At 42.9% G+C, this 23,994-nt stretch overlaps 1 protein-coding gene across 1 annotated transcript in view; it reads left to right on the forward strand.

Annotated features, from left to right (window-relative positions):
* DUS2 (dihydrouridine synthase 2) overlaps positions 1 to 23,994 on the forward strand; it is a gene marked incomplete at its 5' end in the record, with an annotated part of 471,998 nt that overhangs the window by 31,490 nt on the left and 416,514 nt on the right. Inside the window, 2 exons of the mRNA XM_086950567.1 lie at positions 19,179 to 19,222; positions 19,906 to 19,966. Of these exons, the coding sequence (XP_086806693.1) occupies positions 19,179 to 19,222; positions 19,906 to 19,966 (105 nt within the window). The remainder of the gene's footprint in view (positions 1 to 19,178; positions 19,223 to 19,905; positions 19,967 to 23,994) is intronic.

A 23,994-nucleotide genomic window follows, 5' to 3' on the forward strand; every position in this document is an offset into this window, starting at 1 on the left:
ACTACGTACTTTCTATCGGATGTGTAATTGTGTAATTGTGTTAATCACTTATTTGCACTCTTTATTTAGATTCCTAGATATCCAAAGGTTTTTTCTGTACGTATAAGTTTTAAAATGCAAACTGTGAACCCTCCGCCCTCATTCTTAGAATCTCCTGGGGAACCTCCTGTTCTGTGGGAGAAGTGGTTCGATACCTTCGAAACTTATCTTGGAGCTCTTGGTGGAACAAAGTACTCTGGAGAAAGAAAAAGGTTTTTGCTGTTGCACTCATTGGAGTTTGAAGGGAGATCTATCTTCAAACACTTACCAGATTTAACTCCTGATGAAAGTAACGGACTTGATGAATATCTGGAAGCTGTTTTAAAATTAAACAAAAGGTTTGATAAGCAGCCAAGTATTATAGTTCTTAGGCATAAATTCTTCAAAAGGAAGCAGGGTGAAGATGAAGATATAGATAATTACATCTCTGCTTTAAGACGGTTGGCTTCTGTGTGTAAGTTTGAAAATTTCACAGACCAACTTATTAGGGATCAATTTGTCAGCAAATGCAAGGAGAAAAGCATAAGACAAAAGCTTTTAACACTGACCGATCCATCACTTGAAGAGACATTGAGAATTGCTAAAAGCAGCGAAGTTTCTTTATGTTCTCTAAAGGAGTTGGAAGACAAAGATGCTTACAAAATTAATGATGGAGTCAATGTCATTAATGTTGGGAAAAGCGTATCTTCTAAGCATAAACCTATGATCAACAAATCTCAATTTAAAACAAATAAATATGAGAGACCAAATTCCAATCTCTGTATCAGGTGTGGACATCCAGCGCACAACAAAAATGTTAAATGCCCTGCTTTGTATGTCACATCTAATTATTGTAAGAGGGTTGGGCATTATGCTAATGTATGTTTAAAGAGGAAAAACTATGAAAAAAACAAACCTGTAGCATGTGTTGTTGAATCGGAAAGTGAAAGTGAGTCTGAAACTATTCCAGTGATCAGAGAAGCAAATGAAGAATTTAAAGATGTGGTATCTCCTATTGAGGCTGTTGAAGGAGATCCTTCCAAGTGTCGTGATCCTATTGTTGACATTGTAGTTGGTGATAAAGTTATTCAATTACTAGTTGATTCAGGTTCCAGAATCACCATGATCACTAAAGATTGATTTGATGAAACTTGGGGTGAAGCTTTGCCTCTTCTTCCTCCTGATCGTTCCCCGGTTTCATATGAGGGGAGGAAGATCGATTTGCTTGTTTTTTTTTAAGAAGTCATGCATTTCAAAGGGAGGTACATAAAAGGAAAAATCTATATTGCTGTCAAAGGGTTGAACATCCTTGGTTGGTTTTAACAAGGATTATTCGGAATGATGCTAAAACCTGGTTCACGAGAACAAGTATCAGTAGTAGAGTGCAAAAAAGACTCCAAGAGCAGATGGGAAATGAAATTTCCGTCTGTTTTTGGAGACAAATTAGGTAAGGTTAAAGGTTTCAAACACAAGATCATCATTAAGGAAGGTGCTTCGCCTATTAAGCACAAACTCAGGGGCGTGCCTTTCAGTGTTAGGTCTGATTTGGAAAATGAACTCAAAGAATTGTGTTCCAAGGGAGTAATAGAACCTGCTGAGTCATCCTTGTGGCTTTCTCCATTGGTGGTTGTGCGGAAATAAATGGCCAGCTTAGGGTCTGTGTGGATTTGAGGTCCCTTAATAAAGAAATTTGGGTTGATTCACATCCCCTACCTAAGATTTCGGACCTTTTCGCAGCCACCAAAGGTGCCAAGGTTTTTTCTAAACTGGATTTGGCCAGTGCCTATCATCAGGTAGAACTTCATCCCGATTCCAAACACCTTACTGCATTTGTGTCTCCTATAGGGACTTTTCAATATTACAGGATGCCCTTTGGGTTGGCCTCAGCGGCCTCAGTTTTTCAACGTATTATGAATAACATCCTACATGATTTGAATTCTGTACTTGTGTTTCAAGATGATGCTCTTGTTTTTGGGTCGGATACTGAATCTCATGATTTAACCTTGGGTAAAGTGCTACAATTGTTCAAAGAATACGGGATTGTTCTCTAGTCAGAAAAGTGTGAATTCGCCTGTGATAGTTTTGAATACCTTGGTCACATTGTGTCTAAGGAAGGTGTGACTCCTAAACCTGGTTTGTTAGAAGTAATTTCCAACGCTCCTCAGCCCACTGACAAATCTGGTGTGAAATCACTATTAGGTCTTTGTGAATATTATTCGAAATGTGTCCCTAATTTTGCCACTATAATTCGTCCCATTAGTGAATTATTGAAGAAAGGTGTGGCATTTAAATGGGATGAAGAGTGCTTTAGTACTTTGGAGTGTGTAAAAATTCCCTTGATTAATTGCAAGGCTCTTAAGCCTTTTGATCCTTCGCATGAGTGTTTTGTCACGGTTGGCGCAAGTCAAGTTGGGTTAGGTGGATGCTGACTCAAGTTATAAATGGGAGTGAGAACACCATTTGTTTTGCCTCTCGGGTACTTAGAGGAGCTGAACATCAGTACTCTGTGATAGAAAAGGAGCTATTGGCATGGCATGCTTGTAGGGAATTGAAAACTTTTGTCCTCATATTTGGGGAAAACATTTCACTTTACTTACCGATCACAACCCATTAGTTAACATTTTGAGTGATGGTATGAGTAAATGTTCTACACCAAGGATACTCAGGATGGTGTCCAGGTTGTTACAATTTCATTAAAGGTAAAACATATCGCTGGTGGAAGAAATTTGAGGGCAGATTATCTTTCTAGGTTCCCTATTTGTGAGAATTCACAAGTTGAGAGTAAATTCAGTGATCTTATCATTGAAAATTGCGAGGATTGTTTTGTTGCTTCTTTGGAAATACCGCAGCACAATGTAGTTTCTGAAGAGGAATGGAGATTAGCTTTCAACTCTGATAGTATTCTTCAGGATGTTAAAGCATTAGTCACGAAGGATGGCCGCGAGAAAAGGTGCTGTCTCCTTTGCTTCAGCCATTTTCTAAAGTTAGTCAGGAATTGTCGTTGGAAGATGGTCTGTTGTTGAGAGGCCACAAGCTTATTCCTCCTCTTTCTCTTAGGTCTGGAATTTTGAAGCGCGTGCATGAGGGACATCTGGGGGTTACGCTGATGAAACGTCGTCTTTGTGATTCTTTTTGGTGGCCTTCTATGGATAGTGATGTGAATAGTTTAGTCAAGGACTGTTGTATTTGCAGCTCTTCAGATAAGTCCTTTAAGGTGTTCACTCTTCCTTTGAATCCTGTGGAATGGCCAGATAGGCTTTAGAATAAAGTCGGTATTGATATACAAGGACCTTATGATGTATTGTGCGGTCCTTACAAGTACATTTTAGTTGTTAGTCGACTGCGTCTAAATGGTCTGAGTTTAAATTTTTTAAGGAAGCCAGTACTAAATCTGTAATTGATTTTCTTAATGAAGTATTCTTGAGAGAAGGGTACCCAGAGTTTTTAGTTTCTGATAATGGGAAACAATTTACGAGTTGTGAGTTTCAAAGTTTTCTCTCGAGGATCGGTATCAAGCACATCAAGAGTTATGTTTACAATCCCCAATCCAACGCTCTTTTAGAGAGGATGAATCGCGTTACAGGAGCTCGTGTGAAGTGGTTAAAGGCCGGACATCATGATGTCAAGCGTTCTCTTGATGACATGATGTTGTTCTATAGAACGACACCACATACTGTTACCAATGTCTCTCCTTTCGTTCTTATGAGAGGAAGAAATGCAAATACTTCTTTTAGGCCAGGTTGGATGTCCAAATTGTTGGGAAATGCTAAAAGTATTGATGAACTTATGATAAGTGTCAAGGTTAGTGTGAAAATTTCACAAGCCAAACAGAAGAATTGGTTTGATACAAAGAGAGGAGTTAAAATGTCTTATTTGAATATTGGAGATATGGTTAAAATCAAAACTCCGTTATATACCAGGAAGGGAGAGAGCCAATTTAGTGAAGCAAAACGTGTGTTAAAATTTTTTTGAAATGCTGTTCAAGTTAAAGGGGGACATTGGTGGAACCTCATTAAGGTTTCTAAAGTCAAGAGTGATGTTGATAAAAGTTCATTTTCTGGGTTGTCTAATAAACCTACTTCTACTCCAGATGTTGATGTGAAGGAACCTGTCAGGAAAAACTCAAGGAAATGTAGTCTGCCTGTTCGCTATAGGTAGATTCTATTTCTAAGATGAATAATATTATACTCCATATGCTTCTGTTAAATTTTCTTATTGTTTAGTTTTGTTTGTTTGAGAAGAAAAAGAGGTATGCTATATTCTATGCTTGCATTCTGAGTTCAGAATGCAAGCTGTTGCCAAGATACTGTCTGTACAGTTGGATGCTACTGCTGTGCCGGTGGAGTTGATTACTGCTCCACGGCCGTGTAACCAAATAAATTGATTATATATTTACCAACCAAGCTGTCTATGCCTAAATTACTACAACGACGTCCAGGAGGCACAAGCGGTGTGAGGTATTTCAACTCCGTTAGGGTGTTATGTGGCTACGTAGCTGCCCCCGCAAATCAGGTTCCTGAACTGAAAGGCTGCAGCAGTACAAGGGGACCCGAGGAGACGCTTTGGGTCGTTGGTATGGCATTGTGAGTCACGTCATCTGAGCCTGCATAGACATTGAAGCCGGTACTTTCATTGCATTAACTCCCACACCGCCGACCCAGATGCATGAACAGGTTGCATTAAGGGAGTTGGAGTTTACCTAAAGGTCCACGACCTCCAACAGGTGAGCTGATTTCGCTTGGGGAGGAGCTCAATGTCATCAGCAACACTTAAAGAGAAGCAGGATTATTAGATTGAATAGAAGGACTACAGTCAGTGCAGGGCGCTGAGGAAGGCATTATCCAGGCCGAAATGCATTCGCCGCCACTGATCGTTCTACCTGTGCATTAAAGTGTAAATGTAAATGTAAATGTCAAGGTATTTGTAGAGCGCACTGTCACCAAGCGGTTTCCTGGCGCTATTACTCATACCGCTGTGGAACCCCTCCTGGCTTTCCCTGTGAAGTGTCCACTCCTGGGCACCCCCAGGGTGAAGCCAGGCATCCACAGCGCTGTTGGGGCCGGTGTGGAGGTTAAGCAAGCTATTGCCCAGAGTTGCAGCGTGGGACCCATGATTAGAATAGGCACCGAGGCGAGAAATCAGGTCCGAGGAATTATGAGCCCAAGACCCGCCGAGGCGGGAATTGAACCCTGGCCCCGGACCAGAACTCTGCATCAGGGTCTGCCGCTCTAACCATTGAGCCACACTCCTCCACGGTGTCCTCTTAGGAGTTCCCTCTGGCCTCTGCTTTATCTTATTGGAGAAGGAGTTTTTGATATATATATATATATATATATATATATATATATATATATATATATATATATATATATATATATATATATATTCACTGAAAAAACCATAGGTTTCACATTTGTTATAGTTAGGAATTAGCATTTAAAAACCCTTTGAAATTCAATGAAAAAACCATAGGTTTCACACCAGTTATAGTTAGCTGAACATTTTACTCTTACAAAACCATTGAAATTCCCACGTTATAGTTAGTTGGACTCACTATAACTTGCGCGCCCGCAATCCACTGCTGATGATGTCACATATTACATCATTCATGACATGGTCAGTGACATCACTGATGACATCACTGATGACATCTCAAATGGCATCACTGATATCACTGATGACATCACTGATGACATCTCAAATGACATCACTGATGACATCATCCAGTGTCTGTGTGTTCCTGTAAAGTTAAAATGTGTTTAACATATTGAAGAATGAGTGTATGTATGAGTGTCTGGATAATGGATTTAGTTGCTGCGTGACTGACTGTATGAGTGGAAGATTAAATGTGTCTTACTGAATGCATGGGTTAGTGACTAAACTGTCTGAATGTGTTCATCAATATGCCTGTTGTTGTGTAAGCTGCTGCATGTGTTGATCAGTAGCTATATGAGTGGCTATATGGGTTATTGATTGATTGCCCAAGTATTTGAATGTGAGGCTGAGTGTGTGTGTGGGTGCCTGGGAGGTGTGTGAGACTGTGCATAGATGTGTGAGCAGTTCCTTCACTTGGTATATGAGTTCAAGAGTGCATGTGGAAAGAGCTGTGTGGGCGGTTGACTGTGTGCATGGGTGTGTTGATGAGTGAATGGATTTCTCAATGCTACATGTCCAAGTAAATACATATATAAAACACAGTGCATGTGAGAGTTGGCATATATAAATGACTATACATGAAAGCCTGTGATTGCGTAAGTGACTGTATGGATTAATGTGTAGTTCTATCAGTGATTGTAAAAGAGAGTAAGTATGTGTTAGTCTATGTTTAAATAAGTAAGGTTTTGTTTGTATAACTGTATAGATGAGGAAATGGGATTGTGATTGATTCTTTACATGACTGACTAGGTGTGTGAGTAACTTTAAGGATGAGTGGCAGTGTGTGAGTCTCTGTATAGGTGTATGAGTGTATATGATACTGTTGTATTGATGTGTGACTGTATGTATGAGTGATTTTATGGGTGAATGAGTGGGTGTGTGTGTAGACCTAGAAATCAGTGAGTGTATATGTGGTAACTGGTATTGCTGTTTCAATGGTTTCAGGATTGGTAGTTTGTGTTTAACACTGGGTGTATCATAGGTTAGATTAGAGTGTGAGGAGGTGTATTGTATTATCACATGGATGATGTCATCAGTGATGTCATTTGAGATGTCATCAGTGATGTCATCAGTGATGTCACTGACCATGTCATGAATGATGTAATATGTGACATCATCAGCAGTGGATTGCGGGCGCGCAGGTTATAGTGAGTCCAACTAACTATAACATGGGAATTTCAATGGTTTTGTATGAGTAAAATGTTCAGCTAACTATAACTGGTGTGAAACCTATGGTTTTTTCATTGAATTTCAAAGGGTTTTTAAATGCTAATTCCTAACTATAACAAATGTGAAACCTATGGTTTTTTTAGTGAATTTCAAAGGTTTTTTAAATGCTAATTCCTAACTATAACGATTGTGAAACCTCTGGTTTTTTCACTGAATTTCAAAGGTTTTTTAAAAGCGAATTCCTTTCTATATCGAGTTTGTAACCTACGATTTTTAGTGTTTTTTTTATTAGCTGTTTTGTATAACTATTAATTATTATTAATTTATTGTTAAACATTTTTTTGCTTTTTTTAATCATTTTTTCCTGGTGCGCTCAGGGTGCGCGCACCGGTGAGCTTACCCGTATCATTTTGCCTTGGAACGCTCCGGGTGCGCGCACCGGTAAGCTCACCAGAGAGCGCAGCGAGAGCGCCGTTTCTGCATTCGTAAAAAAAAATATGTATGAAAACTAAATAATAATGCAAGACATTCAGTACTAGACTTATAAAAGTAGTATTTTTGATTTTCAGAATAGATATGATTTTGCATTTCCGTAAAGCGAGCAAAACGTCACTTAGACGCGCCGCGTAAGCGCCCACGGAAGCGCCCACGTTCGTGCCGCGTCAGCGCCCCCGGAAGCGCCTACGTGCGTGCCACGTAAGCGACCTCGGAAGCGCTCCGGTGCGCGCAGCGTAAGCGCGTCAAGTCATGTGACCTTAAATTAACACTTTTCATTGGTTGCTAACAGTTTTTTTTTCAAAGAATGAAAACCTCGCCAATTTCCTTCACTTCTTCTTTCACTTTTGTGACTGAAAGACCTGTTTTTTGCTGCTCATCCTTTTTGGAATTATAATGGCTGCTAGATCCTCCAGTTGCAGTGATGACTTGAATGAGTTTATAGATGAAGAGGTTCCTCAGCGCAAGGTAAAGGAGCACTTCATTTGGAAGGTTTTCTCAATACCACAAGATTAAAAAAAGTAAATGCTCCAAAGGTGGAGTGCCGAATTTGTAATACTGTCCAGTCACGGGGTGACCCTACCAGGAAATACTCTTTTGGAAATTCAACCATGATTCGGCACGTTCAGAGGAGGCACTCCCAGAACTATGCCCGGGAGGTGTCAGGGCTCTGACACGAGATACTCCAAGGGATGGTGCTTCTACTTCGACTGGAGGAGCAACTGCATCATCGGTGAGGGGGTGACCAGAACAGCTGATTCCAAATATTCAGCCTGCTTTCAACGGAATCTCAATCAAATGCAAAGATTGTGATGAATTACTTTGTTATGGTGAACAAAGTATTATGAACATTGTCCAAACCAGAGAAAATCACCGCTGCCGTCCCCAGCCCTAATTTTGATTCTTTTTTTTTTGCTCCTGTTGAGCAGTTTTGCATTCCCTGTTTTTGTTTTTGTTGAGAAAAAAACGAAAAAAGAAGAAAAATAAGTTATTTTTAGAACTACCTCCAATTCTCAAAAAAGAGCTGTATTCTTAAAAAAATCAAAAAGAGTAACTGAAGCGAAGTACAGTGAGAGAGGAGGGGAAAATGAGTGAGAAAGCAAAGAAAGGGACGAGAGGGGAAGGGAAGCGAAGTAGGGGGACTGAAAGAAGGTGAGTGTGGGAGGTGAGTGAAGAGAAGGAGAGTGAACATGGGGAATGAGGATAAGTGAAGAAAATGTAGTAAAGGAACGGGGGTGTGGAAGGGTAAGAAAAGAGTAGTGATGTTTAGGAAAGAGTGGAGATACAGACTGGATAAAGGCAAGTGAGTGTGAGACAAGGTGAGTAAGGGAGTGAAGAGACAGAGAAAGTGAAAGAAAAAGTGAGAGTAGAAGACTGAGTGAGGGAGGAAAGAAACATAAGTGAGGGAGTGTTGCTGTGTTATAGGGAGTGAGCGTGATAGAAGAGAAGTGACAGACTAAGGGGTCAGAGAGAATGAAGCAAACAGATTGAGAAAGAGGGAAGGGGAGTGTAGAACTAAGAGGACAGAGGGAGTAAGAGAAGGAGTTAGTGAAGTAGAGTAAGGAGAGTAGGGAAGAGAAAAGAGTGAAGGAGCAAAAGAACAGGAAGGAAAGTAAAGGTTAAAGTCTGATTTAAGGTGAGTGTGGGAGTATGGCAGAGTTATAGGGAGTGAGCGTGACAGAAGAGGAGTGAGAGACTAAAGGGACGTGAGAATGAGGCTAAACGAGAGAGAATGAGGGAAGGGGAGTGTAGAAGTAAGAGGACAGAGGGAGTAAGAGAAGGAATGAGTGAAGTGGAGTAAGGAGAGTAAGGGAAGGGAAAACAGTGAAGGAGTAAAGGAAGGGAAGTAAAGGAGAAGGTCTGAAAGAAGGTGAGTGTGGGAGTATGGCTCAGTTATAGGGAGTGAGCGTGATAGAAAAGGAGTGAGAGACTAAGAGGACGGAGAGAATGGGAGTAACAGGAAGAGAGAGTGAGAAAAGGGGAGTGAGTAAGTTAGAGGACAGAGGGATTGAGAGAAGGAGTTACTGAAGTGGAGTAACGGGAGTAAGGGAAGGAAAAAGAGTGAAGGAGTGAAGACAGAGGAAGGGAAGTAAAGGTTAAGGTCTGATTGATTACTCTCCTCCACTTACATTTTGATTTGAACACATTGATTACCTTATCAAGTGTACGAATTCTATTCATTACTAAACTAAACAATGTATTTTTCACTTTAAATGCTTCATCCACAATCTTAACTATATACCAGCATTAATGTCAAACATTGCGCAAGGGGCTTGCAAATATGCCAATGAAACCATTACACTATCTCTAAACCAGCATTAATGTCAAACATTGTGCAAGGGGCTTGTAAATATGCCAATGAAACCATTACACTATGTCTATACCAGCATTAATGTCAAACATTGCGCAAGGGGCTTGTAAATATGCCAATGAAACCATTACACTATCTCTATACCAGCATTAATGTCAAACATTGCGCAATGGGCTTGTAAATATGCCAATGAAACCATTACACTATCTCTATACCAACATTAATGTCAAACATTGCGCAAGGGGCTTGTAAATATGCCAAAGAAACCATTACACTATCTCTATACCAGCATTAATGTCAAACATTGTGCAAGGGGCTTGTAAATATGCCCCTCTTTATCTTATATTCCATCTCAATTGATGCCCTTACTGAAATACTTTATGCATCTCCCACACCATTTCATATGGTTTTCTATCTGCTATTCCTATCCCTCTCAATACATTCACTGCTTCCACCCATGTTAAAGGTTGCACAAGGCGCTTCTAAAAAAGGAGCATATTTACAAGCCCAATGAAACCATTACACTATCTCTATACCAGCATTAAATCCAAGCATTAAAAACAATTTAAAAAGAAGTCGACCTTATAAACTAAAAAATACAAACTGTAAGCACACACAGCTAACATTATGGAAAAAGGTAAAAATATAATTCCTTAATTCGCACAGACACTCACTGTGATACTTGTCAAAAATCTTTAAGCTCTCTATCTTTTTTAAAAGAATCATTACTCGCCTTTAAAAATGCTTTGGAAGTTGTAAAACAGTGTCACTCACACTCAACAGAAATTCTTAGGCAGAATCACTGAATAATGCTTCTTTCACTTGAGCCTGAGAATAATGGAACAGATTATTTCTCATTTCAGACCCATATTCTTGTACCTAACCAATAAAAATTGTTCCCACACAAATTCAAAACCAAACTGCACATTTTAATTGGTTTTACATTTCTAGACTTTGAAACTCACATAACATTCACCCATCCCCCAGTGCTCATTCACCCTGTAACCATAGTAACTCCCTCCTAACCCAGCACACAGTTCACAAGTTCATCATACTATGTTGCAAAAGAATCCATCAAGGGTGTTTGACCAATCAATCTACTAGCTAATCAACTGCAATGTTTGTTTAAATGACTTTTTCTCAACCATTGAAATGAGTTTTTACAACAAAAAAAGCATGCACTCTAATTTTCAGTGGAGATTTTTAAGAAAGCACCAATCATTTCTGGTTTTTCAACTGCACTGATTCTCAACCACTTTTTTTCATAATCAAACTGCCATTTCATTTCCACAACTCATCTGACTAGAAGCACATCCACCTTCAAGATGCAAAAAATCTGGTTTGTGGGTCATAGCTATGTCCACTTGAGTCAAAAATACATAGCTAACAGAGGTATTTACAACCCTGATTTACCAAATGTGGGCATTGTATGGATTGGACAGAGAGGATTGAGAAGTCACCAATTGATACCATTGGTAAAATCCTTTATGCATTTACCACACTCTGACCTTATAATTGTGCACTGTGGTGGAAATGACCTAGGCACTTTGACTGGGGTTGGTCTGGAAATACTTTTTAAAGGACATCTTTGGGCTATTGATGTCACTTTTTCCCCAAACTGCCTTGGTATTTTCTAATATATGCCAAAGGCAAAAATGGAACTGGTCCAACCAATTTTGTCCACAAATTGAGAAAGCAAGGAAACATGTGAATAAATCTGTTTCTGCGTTCCTCAGAGACTATGGTATGGGTTCCATTTACCACAACAACTTGCGTTACAACATGCAAGACATCTATAGGAGAGATGGTGTGCATTTTACAGATGAGGGGAATAGAGTTTTCCTCTTGAATAGAAGACTCTGCATTGGTACCTACTTGTAGGTACAAAAAACACCCACATAAAACAAAAGCTCTTTTCAGAGCTAACTTACCTCTAAACACTCTACATTATTTTTTTACTCTATTTTTTACACTGTTTTTCCCCGTGGTGCGCTCAGGGTGCGCGTACCGAAGAGCGTACCCGGGAACGCACCCAGCGCTTACCCCGTGAACATTTTTTTTAAAATTGTTTTTAGGCCCTTCAGGTTCCTTCTAGGCCGCCCTCAGAAAACCTAGGTGGTCAGGGGGTGTCTATCCTGCCCCCTTTTATTCATTTCCCCCTTTTTTTTTTACCTCAGGTGTCTCGATTTTCCCGAGACACAAGATGGCGGACTCTCCGGACTGTTTAGAATGTTGACAGACATCATACAGCCAATCAGCCTTCCGCTCGCGCACTCCCGAAGCGCTCCGGGTGCGCTCCCCGGTACGCGTACCGGTGAGCACTCGGAGCGCGCCTATTGATATATATTTTTTTTGAAGTTGCCTTTTATAAAAACCACATAGGTAATTTCAAAGAAATATGGAAAAGGCCCTACTACATACCAGTACCTATCATTTTGCCAACTTTGGTGTAATTCCATTCATCCATTCAGGCTGTAGGCGTGTCAAATTGTCCTATGGAAAATTGCATGAGGAAAACACATTTGAAAGTATTGAAATTTAGAACCAATCAAAATATTACTTTAGTTTGGAATTTTTGTGTGTGATGAAGTTTGATTGGTTATGTATATATCTTAAATGAGAGGAAAACACGGCCATTTGGTAATACCCCAGTCTGAGGTAGTTCTGAGAGAAAATTTGGGTGCTCAATTGCTGGACTTAGAATAACACAGTACTAACTCTTCTATTTTCAAAAAGGTGAGTTGTTAATTTGTAAGGGGAACTATGTTGTACACTTTAAGAAAATTTGGAAAATGTTTTCCATTAGTTATTTACAGTCCTTCTGTTATAATTATTGTTTAAGATTGGCTTCATCACATGCAGTGCTTTATATTTTTAACTCCTGTCTGATACTGTACACTGCCCAATTAATTTTAAAGAACTAAATACTTGATTAAGCTTCTTTTATGTTATGTATTACTAAAAACGATAATTGAAAGTGATTGCTTTTTTCTGCAATTTACAGCAAGAAATTTGAAATTAAATTGGAGGACAACAAGGAAATTTCTTTTGAAATTACATCAACAAATCTTGAAAATGAAAATGGCATAGACATTGAAAGCACCATTTAATCACAAAGAGAAGATGACTTAAAAGATTTTTTGAATCTATCCATAGATGAAGAATTCATTCAATGTTTGGATGAAATAGAATCAATGAACAATTTTCATGAGGACATTAAATATATGAATGATGATGAAATACCAGATGAGGACATGCTACAAGTTCTACTAAATTATGAGAAATCTGAACAATAAAATATTAATTACAAATTAAAAATTAGTTGACATATTATTCATTTTTATTTCTAATTTATAAGGTAAAAGCGAAGTGATTGTAGTATAATGAAATACTTATAGTATAGAGTGCACAATTTTTTGGTTACATAGTAAGTTTACTCATATTTACTGCCCTTCTCCCACTGTATTTTTACCAATGTATATTTGATATCTCTTCTTCATCTCCTGTCTCCTTTCTCTCACAATCTGTCTCTGATACACCCTATTGCCGCCATTTTGTGTAGTTTCAGAAAAGAGTGAAATGTAATACTTCAAAACTTGAAAAGAGAGCAGGGTAGAGTGCCCCTCCCCCCAATTATTTTTTTAAACTATTTTCTTTCACTGTTTTCCCCTTGGTGCGCTCAGGGTGCGTGTACCGGAGAGCGCACCTGAGAACGCACCCAGCACTTACCCCGCGAATTCTAAAAAAAAAAAAAAGTTTTTTTGCCCTTCAGGGTCCTTCTAGGCCCCCCCTCAGAAAACCTAGGGAGTCAGGGGGTGTCTACTCTGCCCCCTTTTAATTATTTCCTCCTTTCTTTTTCACCTCTTGTGTCTCGATTCTACCGAGACACAAGATGGCGGACTCTCTGGACTGTTTAGAATGTTGACAGACACCCGACAGCCAATCAGCTTTCGCTCGCGCACTCCCGTAGAGCGCCGGGTGCGCTCCCAGGTACGCGTACCGGTGAGCGCTCGGAGCGCGCCTATAGATATATATGTGTTTCTGAAGTTAATTTTCATAAAAACCACTGGAGCAATTTTCCCCAAATATAGCAAAGGCACATCTGCGTACAGTCCCTACAATTGTGCCAAGTTTGGAGTAATTCCATTCAGCAGCTCGGGCTGTAGACTTGTCAGACCGTCCTATGGAAATTAACATGGGGAAAGCACGTTTTGGGACCCCCCTTTTTTCTCAGCCCCCACCTCACGAATCCCCCCGAAACTTTCAGGGAAGGAGCGGAGCAGGCCAAAATTTTGGAAAATTACAGGCAGATCCCTCAACCGGCGCAAGAGTTATTCCCAATAGAATGTTGCGGATTTCCTATGGTAGCTCGTTCCTAACTATAACTACCTACTGGCGACCGCCAGTAGGTAATATATATATCAGTGCTAAAGTGTAAGTGAATGTGGGTCAAAACTGCCGGCAAGGCTAGCTAACAACCTTTATTCGGCTACCATGCGGCAAGATTGAAAAGCAATAAGCTGGGTAATGAAGCTGACGTACACCGTGGGCTCGTAGTGTGTTAATGTGTTCAAGTGGGGAGTGTGCCCACGCAGTTCCTTAAAACTTGTCTAGGCCTTCTTGGTGTGTGATCGCTTTGTCTAGTCCCAAAGGCAGCCAGCAATGTATTTATTTATTTGAAACATTTAGAATCTTCTGCTAGTAACTGGCGAAGCAGCGTGCTGCTCAGTAAAATCAAATACAATCAGAAGAGAAATTATTAAAATGCACTTAAAAAAGTGCAAATATAGAAACATAGGGTCAGAAGATGTTGACAAAAGTGGGCAGCAAGAAAAAAATGTCACCCCAATGGATATAAAAAAGTGCAGTTGGTAAAAGCAAGACTTGGGGAAAGAAATGTCTCCCAGGTCTTGGTGATTGTAACAAGGACCAGCACCCTTTTGTCTGGGAATGTCAGCGTGCGTCGGATCCCCAGTGTGAGTGACCTCGGACGCTACTGTACTCTGAAGCTTGTTGATCTAATGAGGCCAGGGCACAAGTCCTAAAAAAAGAAGTGGGGGGACTCTCCAAGGTAGGTGTGGTCACAGGAAGTGACATCACGACAGGAAGTGACATCACGACAGGAAGTGACATCACGACAGGAAGTGACATCGCATGTAAGGCAGATCTATCGCGCAATAGTATATAAGTAAGCCCAGTCATTTCCAAAAATATTCAACCATTTGCAAACCTATCCATCATGTATCCTTCCATCTATCTTTTCACTCATCCATCCCTTCATCCATCCCCTCATCCATCCTTTCACTCATCCTCAATTATCCATCCATCCATCCACCCTTTCACCCTATCCATCTGTACACTTATCCATCCACTCTTCATCCCATCCATCCATTCACTCATCCATTCAGCCATTTACCCTTTCACCAATCCAGCCATCCTTTCACTTACTAATCCTTCCACCCATCCACTCTTTTAGTCATCCATCCATCTTCCCTTTCTCTCTCTATCGACCCTTTCACTTAGCCTTCCTTCCATCCATCCATCCACCCACCCATCCATCCATCTACTCATCCACTCATGAATCCATCCATTGCCCCTTTCACTCATCCACCTATCGTTTCACTCCTTCACACATCTATTCATCCTTTTGTCCATCTACCCTCCCTTTCATTCACTCATCCATCCTTACACTCACCCTTTCACTCATATGTCCATTCATTCACCCTTGCACTTATCAATCCATCAATCCATCCATCATTTCACTCATCCACCTACCCCCCATCATCCACCCACCCACTCATCCATCCTTTCACCCACCCACCATCCAATCCACTGATCCATCCTTTCACCCACCCACCATCCACCCACCCACTCATCCATCCATCCTTTCACCCACCCACTCTCCATCCATCCATCCTTCTCCTCATCCATCATCCTTCCCCTCACCCATCCATCCCATCCATTTATCCTGCCCTTCATCCATCCATCCTTCCACTCCATCCATCCATCCATCCTTCCCCCTCATCCATTTATCCTTCCTCTCATCCATCATCCTTCCCCTCATCCATCTTTCCCCTCATCAATCATGCAGCTACCCTTCCACCCATATATCCAGCTATTTACATTTTCTCTCCATCCTTGCCCTCACTCATCAATCCATCTATCCTCCCTCATTATCCATTTATTGAATCTTTCATTCATCCATTCACCCTTTCACTAATGCATCCAGCCATCCTTTCACTTGCTCACTCGCCCACCTTTCCTTATTAATTTTGAGCTGAGCCCTTTTGAGAAGAGGCCCATCAAGAACTTCACCCTCGCTGCATGGGCCGTTCCAGGACTGGGACAGAAGCCACCCAGGGCGGAGACAGGATCCACCACAGGGGGGGACAGGAGCCATCACAGGTGGGGGGGGGGAGGGGGTGGGCTGGAGCCACCACATGGGGGACAGGAGCCATCACAGGCGGGGGTGGACTGGAGCCACCACATGGGGGGACAGGAGCAGGAGTCATCACAGGAGAGGGAACGTGATCCACCAGGGTGGGCACAGGGGTGGGCATGCAGTATTCTAGTATCATCTTGGGCTTCTCGCCCCCTCCTGCACAAGACAACGAGAAGACAGGCTCTCTGTCCAAAATGCCATCCCCCACTGTGATGTACAGTACTTACAGGAGATACTCTAAGAGAACTGATTGAACTGATTGTCCTCCATACTTTGTTAATCAGTGTGGGTGCGATTGTGCCATTTCTTTATTGTACTACATTATGCATGTTTGAAGAACCGAGGTTTGCTTACAAATTAGTGACAGTAATGAAGCTCTGTGAAGAGAACCACGTGCTGCCTTGGTGTAATCAGGGGTGTAATCTGGCCGAGTCTCGGATGTTTGGGGCCCTGGGTAGAAATGGAATGTGTGAGCCCCCCTCTAAATAGCAGAGACATGACACATTCAGGGCTGTTTGCATGTGAATGGATGCCCCCTGTTCCTGAACCTGCAGCCCCTCCCTCGGTCACTTTCAAGCACCTCTTAACAGCTCATCAAGGGCTGGAGGTGTGAGGGTTGCCATCCCGCTGTGCTGCTACAGTGCTGCTGGGGGTCTGAGCTTCCATACAGCATCGGAGTCAAGAAGGGAGGTGGGGGCAAGCTGTGCCCGGTTAAAATTACAGACAAATGGTAGGTGCAGGGGCGTGGTGACCACCGGCGTGCTTGGTAACTTCCCAGATTCAGCCAGCCACTCGCCCACCCGGAAATGCTTTATTTTCTTTGGGCGCGCCGCGCTCCCGTTTTTTATTTAATGGTGGACTCGGTTTTGATTTACTAGGGTGGACGGTGTCCACCCTGAAAAACCCTCGGAAATAAGTGGGGGGGATGCCGTCCACCCGCGTGGTGCCCCGACTCGTGCCCTGGGTAAAACTAAATTAGCAATCCTTTTTTTTCTTTCATACTGCTTATCCTTCTTTTGATTTTAAAGTCATCTTTTGTTTTTGTCTTCAAGTTACAGTTGTTCAAAGTAATTAATATATTTTATTTGTGCCAATAGGCATCATACTCTGATATGCATTAAAGCTAAAAATGTTTTTTTTATACCCCTTATAAGTACAACCTGTCTGATAAGAGGAAGTCGCACTGTTAAATTATTGACAGTTGGCATTTGATGTTTTAATTTAACATTTTATTGCAGGCATATGGGCCTCAAGTTTAGGCAGCAGTGTGTTTTTTTTATGGCATGTGCTTGTAATGGAAACAGAAAAAATTGTAAATATGCATTGCCAGACCATTAGGCTTTGCCAATGCTTTTTATATAGTGGGGAACTGAAACTAAACACCAGGAGCTCAGCGGTAGCATATTTATACGTGTTTTTCTATATGGTATGACCTCATGGCGTAAGGGCTGCTAATTTCCAGGCCTAGAGTTTTCTTTATCACACCAATGCACTCTGGGACTTGTAGTCTTGGCTTTGTTCAATTGACTCCATCCGACTATCACAGCTGAAAAAATATTTGTAAACTTAACGGCCAGGGCTAAAAACAGTATGAATTCCTACCATTAAGTTATCTGGGAAGCCCACTTTATACAGCACTACCTCCCTGAACTCTGAAAGCTCAGCTGACATACATATTAAGATTAAGCCCACTCCATAGCAATGATTTTATTCTCCTTCTGAGAGGGGAAAGGCTGGTTCAGTCACACTGATTCGAATTCGTGCGCACAGTGCTCAGTAGATGGCCCAATATCCAAAGGCGCCACCTGAGATGTGGCGAAAGGTGAGATCGAGGCAAATCAGCCTTTGTTTACGGAGATGAAGTCACGAGCATTTTCTAGTTTTGATTAAACTCCCTGACTGGAGCGATCTAGCCAGGGACACCCCCCATCCATGTGTTTCCTATGAATTATCCTTGAAAAGGCATCAACTGGGGGGGAATTCCCCTGTATCTGGAACTCGGCCAGGCTTCTCAGCTGCTACCATCGCTTCCCCTCCTGCCCCGCCATCACAAATCCTACGCTCTATAAATGTCAGCTCATGGCTGGGAGCGCCGACAATGAGTGCAGCTCGTCCTTCCTGGTAACTTCCCAGATTCAGCCAGCCACTCGCCCACCCGGAAATGCTTTATTTAATTTGTGCGCGCCGCGCTCCCGTTTTTTATTTAATGGTGGACTCGGTTTTGATTTACTAGGGTGGACGGCCACCCTGAAAAACCCTCGGAAATAAGTGGGGGGATGCCGTCCACCCGCGTGGTACCCCGACTCGTGCCCTGAATGAGGCCACTGTAAACCACCTACCTTAAATGGAATCCAAGTGTGAGCTTCCAGGCACCAGGCGAGGTGCAGATAAAAAACATATGGTAACAAAAAAAGGTTTTGCCGCCTTCGTATCGAAAAGCAGGAGACTGCAGGTTTGATCCAGAGTGCCATTGAAAGAAATCTAGAGTAACCTCGAAGGAGCAGGGAGTGCGAGCGGGGAAAAGCAGCCAAGCTTGCTTGGGCGTGAGGTCGCGACAGGGAAGGACAGAGCTGCAGAATAACCTTCCTTGCTGCGAAATCATGTTTAAGACAGTGCGGGTGCCTGGGTCAGCCGAGGACACCTGAAGGTCAAACAGAGGTGCTCTGTGTGCAGGTGGGTGCAGATGGCGGTGCCCTGCCATAAATTCTCAAGCAGGTCTGTGTACAGGTTGCATAGACATCCTTGCCAAAATGTATTCCCGAGGCGTTCAGATGGCACCTGCAGTACCAGCGGGGGCGTAAGGCACGCCCCTGCGGAGCAAGGTGCCCCAACCCTTCAGGGGGCCCCCAGACAGCCCAAGGCCAATGACGATCTGTGATATGTGAGAGACTGGAGACCCCTCATCATATTCTGCCGTCGGGTCCGCGTCATTTTGCGTTACGCCCCTGAATGCAAGCTCTTCGCCTCCAAATATTGTGCCACGAGTCAGTGGCATGGCTACTTTAAGCTAGTATGAAATCAAAGGAGTCCTGAGAAGTAAGATCGTTTATGGTTGCTAATCTATTATGTTTGTACTTTTTGTTGCAGGGTTCTGCAGATCCAGGAAGAGCTCTCGCAGCTGCTAAGCTGATGTAAGTTTATATGTTTGAACTTGTTTTTGGTGCTCGTGCTCATCATTCTAGGAGCGTTTCTTTTCATGACCTGTTACTATATTGCCTTCTTGTATTTGATGCTTCATTAATATAACGACAGGAGAATCATTTTGATGCTAATGCCATTTGTTTTCATGGGTAAGCATTAGGCCTCTTGGTTTATGATGTCACACTGCAGTGATAATATAGATCCATGTTAGCAAGGTATTTGTTATATATATCATCTCCCGGGAATAAAGGGCGGGGTAAAAAAAAAAAAGCTTTTCAGTTTCTACTCCCATAGCAAAGTTTGCTCTGCGCCACAGAATTACACCAAACCTGGCTAAAACTTTAATCAAGGAGAAGTGCCTTACCGTGGTTTGTTGTAAATCTGTTCTGTAAATTGTTTTGAGATTTTAGCATTAAAAAACTGTGTCAGGTGGGCTTGAAAGGATTACAAGTTAGAGTCCCCATGGACTGCTGCATTTCTAAATGCTTATTTCATAAAGTGCAAACCTACAGTTAATTGGCTCGATCATGAGGTCCTCTCTGTTGGACAATTGCCAAAATATTGTGGACGGCCTCCCATTCCTTCTACTGCCTTTTTGAATTTTGAAATAGCACGTAGTCATGAATCCATTGCACAGATTTGATCTCTCTTTTCTATTTTGTGTTCCTCACAGAGAAGATGATGTGGCTGGAATTGACATTAACATGGGCTGTCCCAAGGAGTATTCTACCAAGGTAGGAGAAAGTGTGAAATCTGCTGTCATGCTCAGGATAGCTTCTACAGGCAAACACACATGGCGCTAATGCCTTGAGTTTGATGTCACTTGTAGAACCTAAAATAGCTGCATTTAGCCAAAACAGAGATGCTCATAATGTGTCACAGGTTATTGAGTAAATGATACGGGAGGGTATTTTGCTGTAGAGCAACAAAAGCCTTAAACTTTCAGCAGTGGCAAGCTTTTTGCTCTAATGTGTCCCCATTCCCCAGCCTTTTGCCAGAAAATACATTCAGATAGATTCCTTCCAGGCCATGTCCATCTGTTGGTCCATTCAAGATGATTTCTGTCATACTGCATAGTAGCCTACACTGTTTCTGATTCTTTCCCTTGTTAACTGAAGGCTCAAATCCTCGACTACAGCAGTAGATGGAAAGCTTTTAGGCTGCATCTTCACCGTCTTTCAAGTGTTTCATTCACTGGTCGCAGTGTTGTGGTCGTGGCAACACAGTTCAGCATATATCACAATCAAGAAACCCTTGGGTTTAAAAGACAAAAGCTGTCAAGGTAGAGACCTAGCCACAGAGTGGTATCCCTTTAAAAGGTCATAATTCCTCACCCAGCAGAAGTGGCATGCTTCATCATTGGTATGCTCCTTGTGCTGTGATGCAAAGTCACGTCACAAGTTACAACCCCCTCTCTGAGAGGAAGGAGCTCAGGGATGTTTTTTGTATGGAGGAAGGTATACTAAATACCACAGTGATGAACTCAAGGTAGTAGAGGTAGCAGTGCAGATGAAAAAAGTGAAAATAAAACTAGATCCACGGTAGACGATATCCCTTTATTTTTGTGTTACAGGGCCAGGATTAAAAACAGGGCACTAGCGAGAAAGACATATACCCGCAGTTAGTGTCTTGACCATATTTTGACTCTAACTGCTGGTATATGTCTTTCACGCTCTTGTCCTGTTTTTAATCCTCACCCAGGGATGCACAAATATAGGGAAAATGCGTACCATGAATTTCAGGAAAACTAAAGGTAACAACATTTCCATTTTTCCTCCTGAAGACTTAAAAATTCAATGTAATTTCTCTTTGAATACCAGAGCTGCGATTCTGGTGGCTTCAAGTCTGGTGATTATGGTAGGAAGTTGAACAGCTGGTGTTTAATTGTAGTTTATGAAACATAAGACCACCCCGTGCCGATACCACTTGTGCCTGTTGTCTGGTCTTTTGGGAGGCGGGACATTGGTCTCTAGTCTGAAACGGCAAAAGCACACAGTAGGCAGAAACGTGCCTGTGGACACACACTGGGGATTTTGGGCAACCTTGCTGGATCATTTTAGTAGATGACTATCTTCAAGGCACCGGGTATTTTAACTCTGGCCCTGTTCAGTTCTGTGACAGCAAAGATTAACAGCTGCAATAGCACTTCTCCAGTATTACATCTTTCATAGATTCACATGCTTGTATCTTCCCCGTCGTCATGGTGGGAGTCTCACGGTAACAGAATGACCAAGCAGTATCATAGAGAAGAAAAACTGCATAGAAAATCCCCATAGGGGCTGTACTATTTGGCAACCAGACCATTTCTTTGTTTTGGTCCAAAAGCCAGCCAATCAGAATTGCTGCCCTGCCCTCACACTCCCCAGCAGCAGCTTCCTGCCTCAGATTTCCAACCGCCTTCGTGTGAGAAAGGAGTCTCCCTGAGCTCTGCTCAGTTTTCTTCTGTTCCTGTGTGAACTTTTGACCCTTGGGAATCTTGTTTCCTGCCTTCTACTTTGAGGTATTGTGTGTACTCATATTGCTTATGATGGCTGAAAGCTCTAAAAAGAGGCTGTTCAGGCCATGCAGATCCTGTGGGAAGGCCAGACTTTTCTCTGAGGACCCACATGAGGACTGCCTTTACTGCCTCTACCCTAAACACCTGGTGAAGGACTGTAAGCTTTGTAGAAAATTTTCTGACAAAACTAAGCGTGACAGAGAGGCAAGATTACTGTTATGGCTTCAGAAGAAGAAGGCCACATCAGGCTCAGATTCTGAGGAAGAATCTTCTCACTCCACTCCCAAGAAAAGAAAAGCCTCTGTTTCTGTGGAGAAAGTGGAGTCTAAAAGGAGTAAATCTAAGGAAAAATCGACATCATCTCTTCCTATTACTCCTCTGGAGAAGCAGTCAAGTCTTAAAGGACCTGGATCTGCACCTTCTACCAATTTGATGGCTTCTGCTACTAAGTCTGTGGTGAAAACTTCAGTTCCGTCGACCACAGCTTCGTCGACGACAGGATCTAAGGCTGCGTTGACGACCACGACGTCTACGGCAACGACATCGATGAGTAAGATGTCTCTGTCAGGACCGTCGACGACGACGACGACTCCGTCGACGACAGGTTCGATGTCACGAATGTCGACGGGGGCCCCGTCGACGAAGGTCCCGTCGACGAAGGTCCCGTCGACGAAGGTCCCGTCGACGAAGGTCCCGTCGACGAAGGTCCCGTCGACGAAGGTCCCGTCGACGACAGTCCCGTCGACGACAGTCCCGTCGACGAAGGTTCCGTCGACGAAGGTTCCGTCGACGAAGGTTCCGTCGACGAAGGTCTCGTCGACGAAGGTTCCGTCGACGAAGGTCTCGTCGACGATGGTCCCGTCGACGATGGTCCCGTCGACGATGGTCCCGTCGACGGTGGTTCCGTCGACGAAAATCTTGCTTTTATCGGCTAAAGCGTACAGTTCTCCTCAGTCGAAGGCCATGATCTCCATCCGCTCTTTTCAGTCGACTAGAGGTTCGGCTACCATCAGTAAGTCCGCAGAGTTCACCTCCTGGACAAAGATTTCTCCCTTGCTGCCATCATCGCTGCTGGAGCAGGATTCGGAGGGAGAGGAGTCCTCAGGTGCCGCCTACAGTCCTTCTCAGCTTCAGATAAAAAGCCAAGATACGGATGAGGAGGAAAGTTTTTCCTTCAGGGACAGGCCACAATCTTCCAGATATGAATCATTCCAGGAATCTGGTGATTACGAGGATGAAGAAGAGCAGCACGAGGACTCACGGGAGGAAGAACGTCAAGAGACAGTTTCTATACCCCTCACCCTTGTGTCTGATCTTAGATTGATGCTAAACGACTACTATCGTCGCTTCCCAGAGGCGAATTCCTCGCAACCAGTTGAGCATACGCCTCCCACGCAGACACCTAAAAAAGCACCTGCTCCTCAAGATCAAGGGGTTAAATCTCCGCAGGTGGTTACTATTAGAGACGACCTAACGGACTCCGATGACGATGAAGAGCCCGAAGAAGGAGAGCTAGTTCATGATGCCTCGGGGAAGGAATGGGACGAATACGTCTTGCCATCTGCTGCATCACCTGAACCACTCAAATCTACCTCCCCTCCTCAAGACATCGGAGGCTTCCATGATATCATGGAAAGGGCGGCCAAGAGATTCAGTCTGGATGTGGACGTGCAAGAGACGGATTGTTTCTTGTACGATTTCAAAGATGATAACAAAAGGTCACTTCGCTCAATCCCTATTATCCCGCATATATGGGAGGAGGGCCTCAAGATTCTAAAAACACCAGCTTCTATAGCGGTTTCAGTTCCACGAATTGAAAAGAAATACAGAGCTCCAGAATCTACGGCAGCCTGCCTCATTGGACATCCCAGGCCGGAATCGGTTGTGACACAGGCGGCGCAAAGAAATTCTAAAAACCCGGTGGCTACTTCACTAGTGCCACCAGACAAGGAAGGGAGGAGAATGGATGGAGCAGGTAAGAGGTTTGCGGTCATGGCAGCCTCTACCATTAAAGCGGCAAATGCGATGGCTCTGCTTGGCCGTTACAACAGGCAGATATGGTCAGATCTGGCTCCCATCCTGTCAGCGCTTCCAGAGGATCGAAAGGAAGAAGCGGCAGCCCTTCTCAAAGAAGGAGCAAAATCGGCTGCTGAGTCTATCGACATCGCCATGGATGTTTCGTCTTTGGCCTTCAGACAAATGGCCGGGGCGGTCTCGCTTCGCAGACAGGGCTGGCTCAAGGCGACTTCTTTTCGACCAGAAGTG

Source organism: Lissotriton vulgaris, unplaced genomic scaffold (assembly GCF_964263255.1).
Source record: "Lissotriton vulgaris unplaced genomic scaffold, aLisVul1.2 SCAFFOLD_886, whole genome shotgun sequence".
NCBI classification, from domain to species: domain Eukaryota; kingdom Metazoa; phylum Chordata; class Amphibia; order Caudata; family Salamandridae; genus Lissotriton; species Lissotriton vulgaris.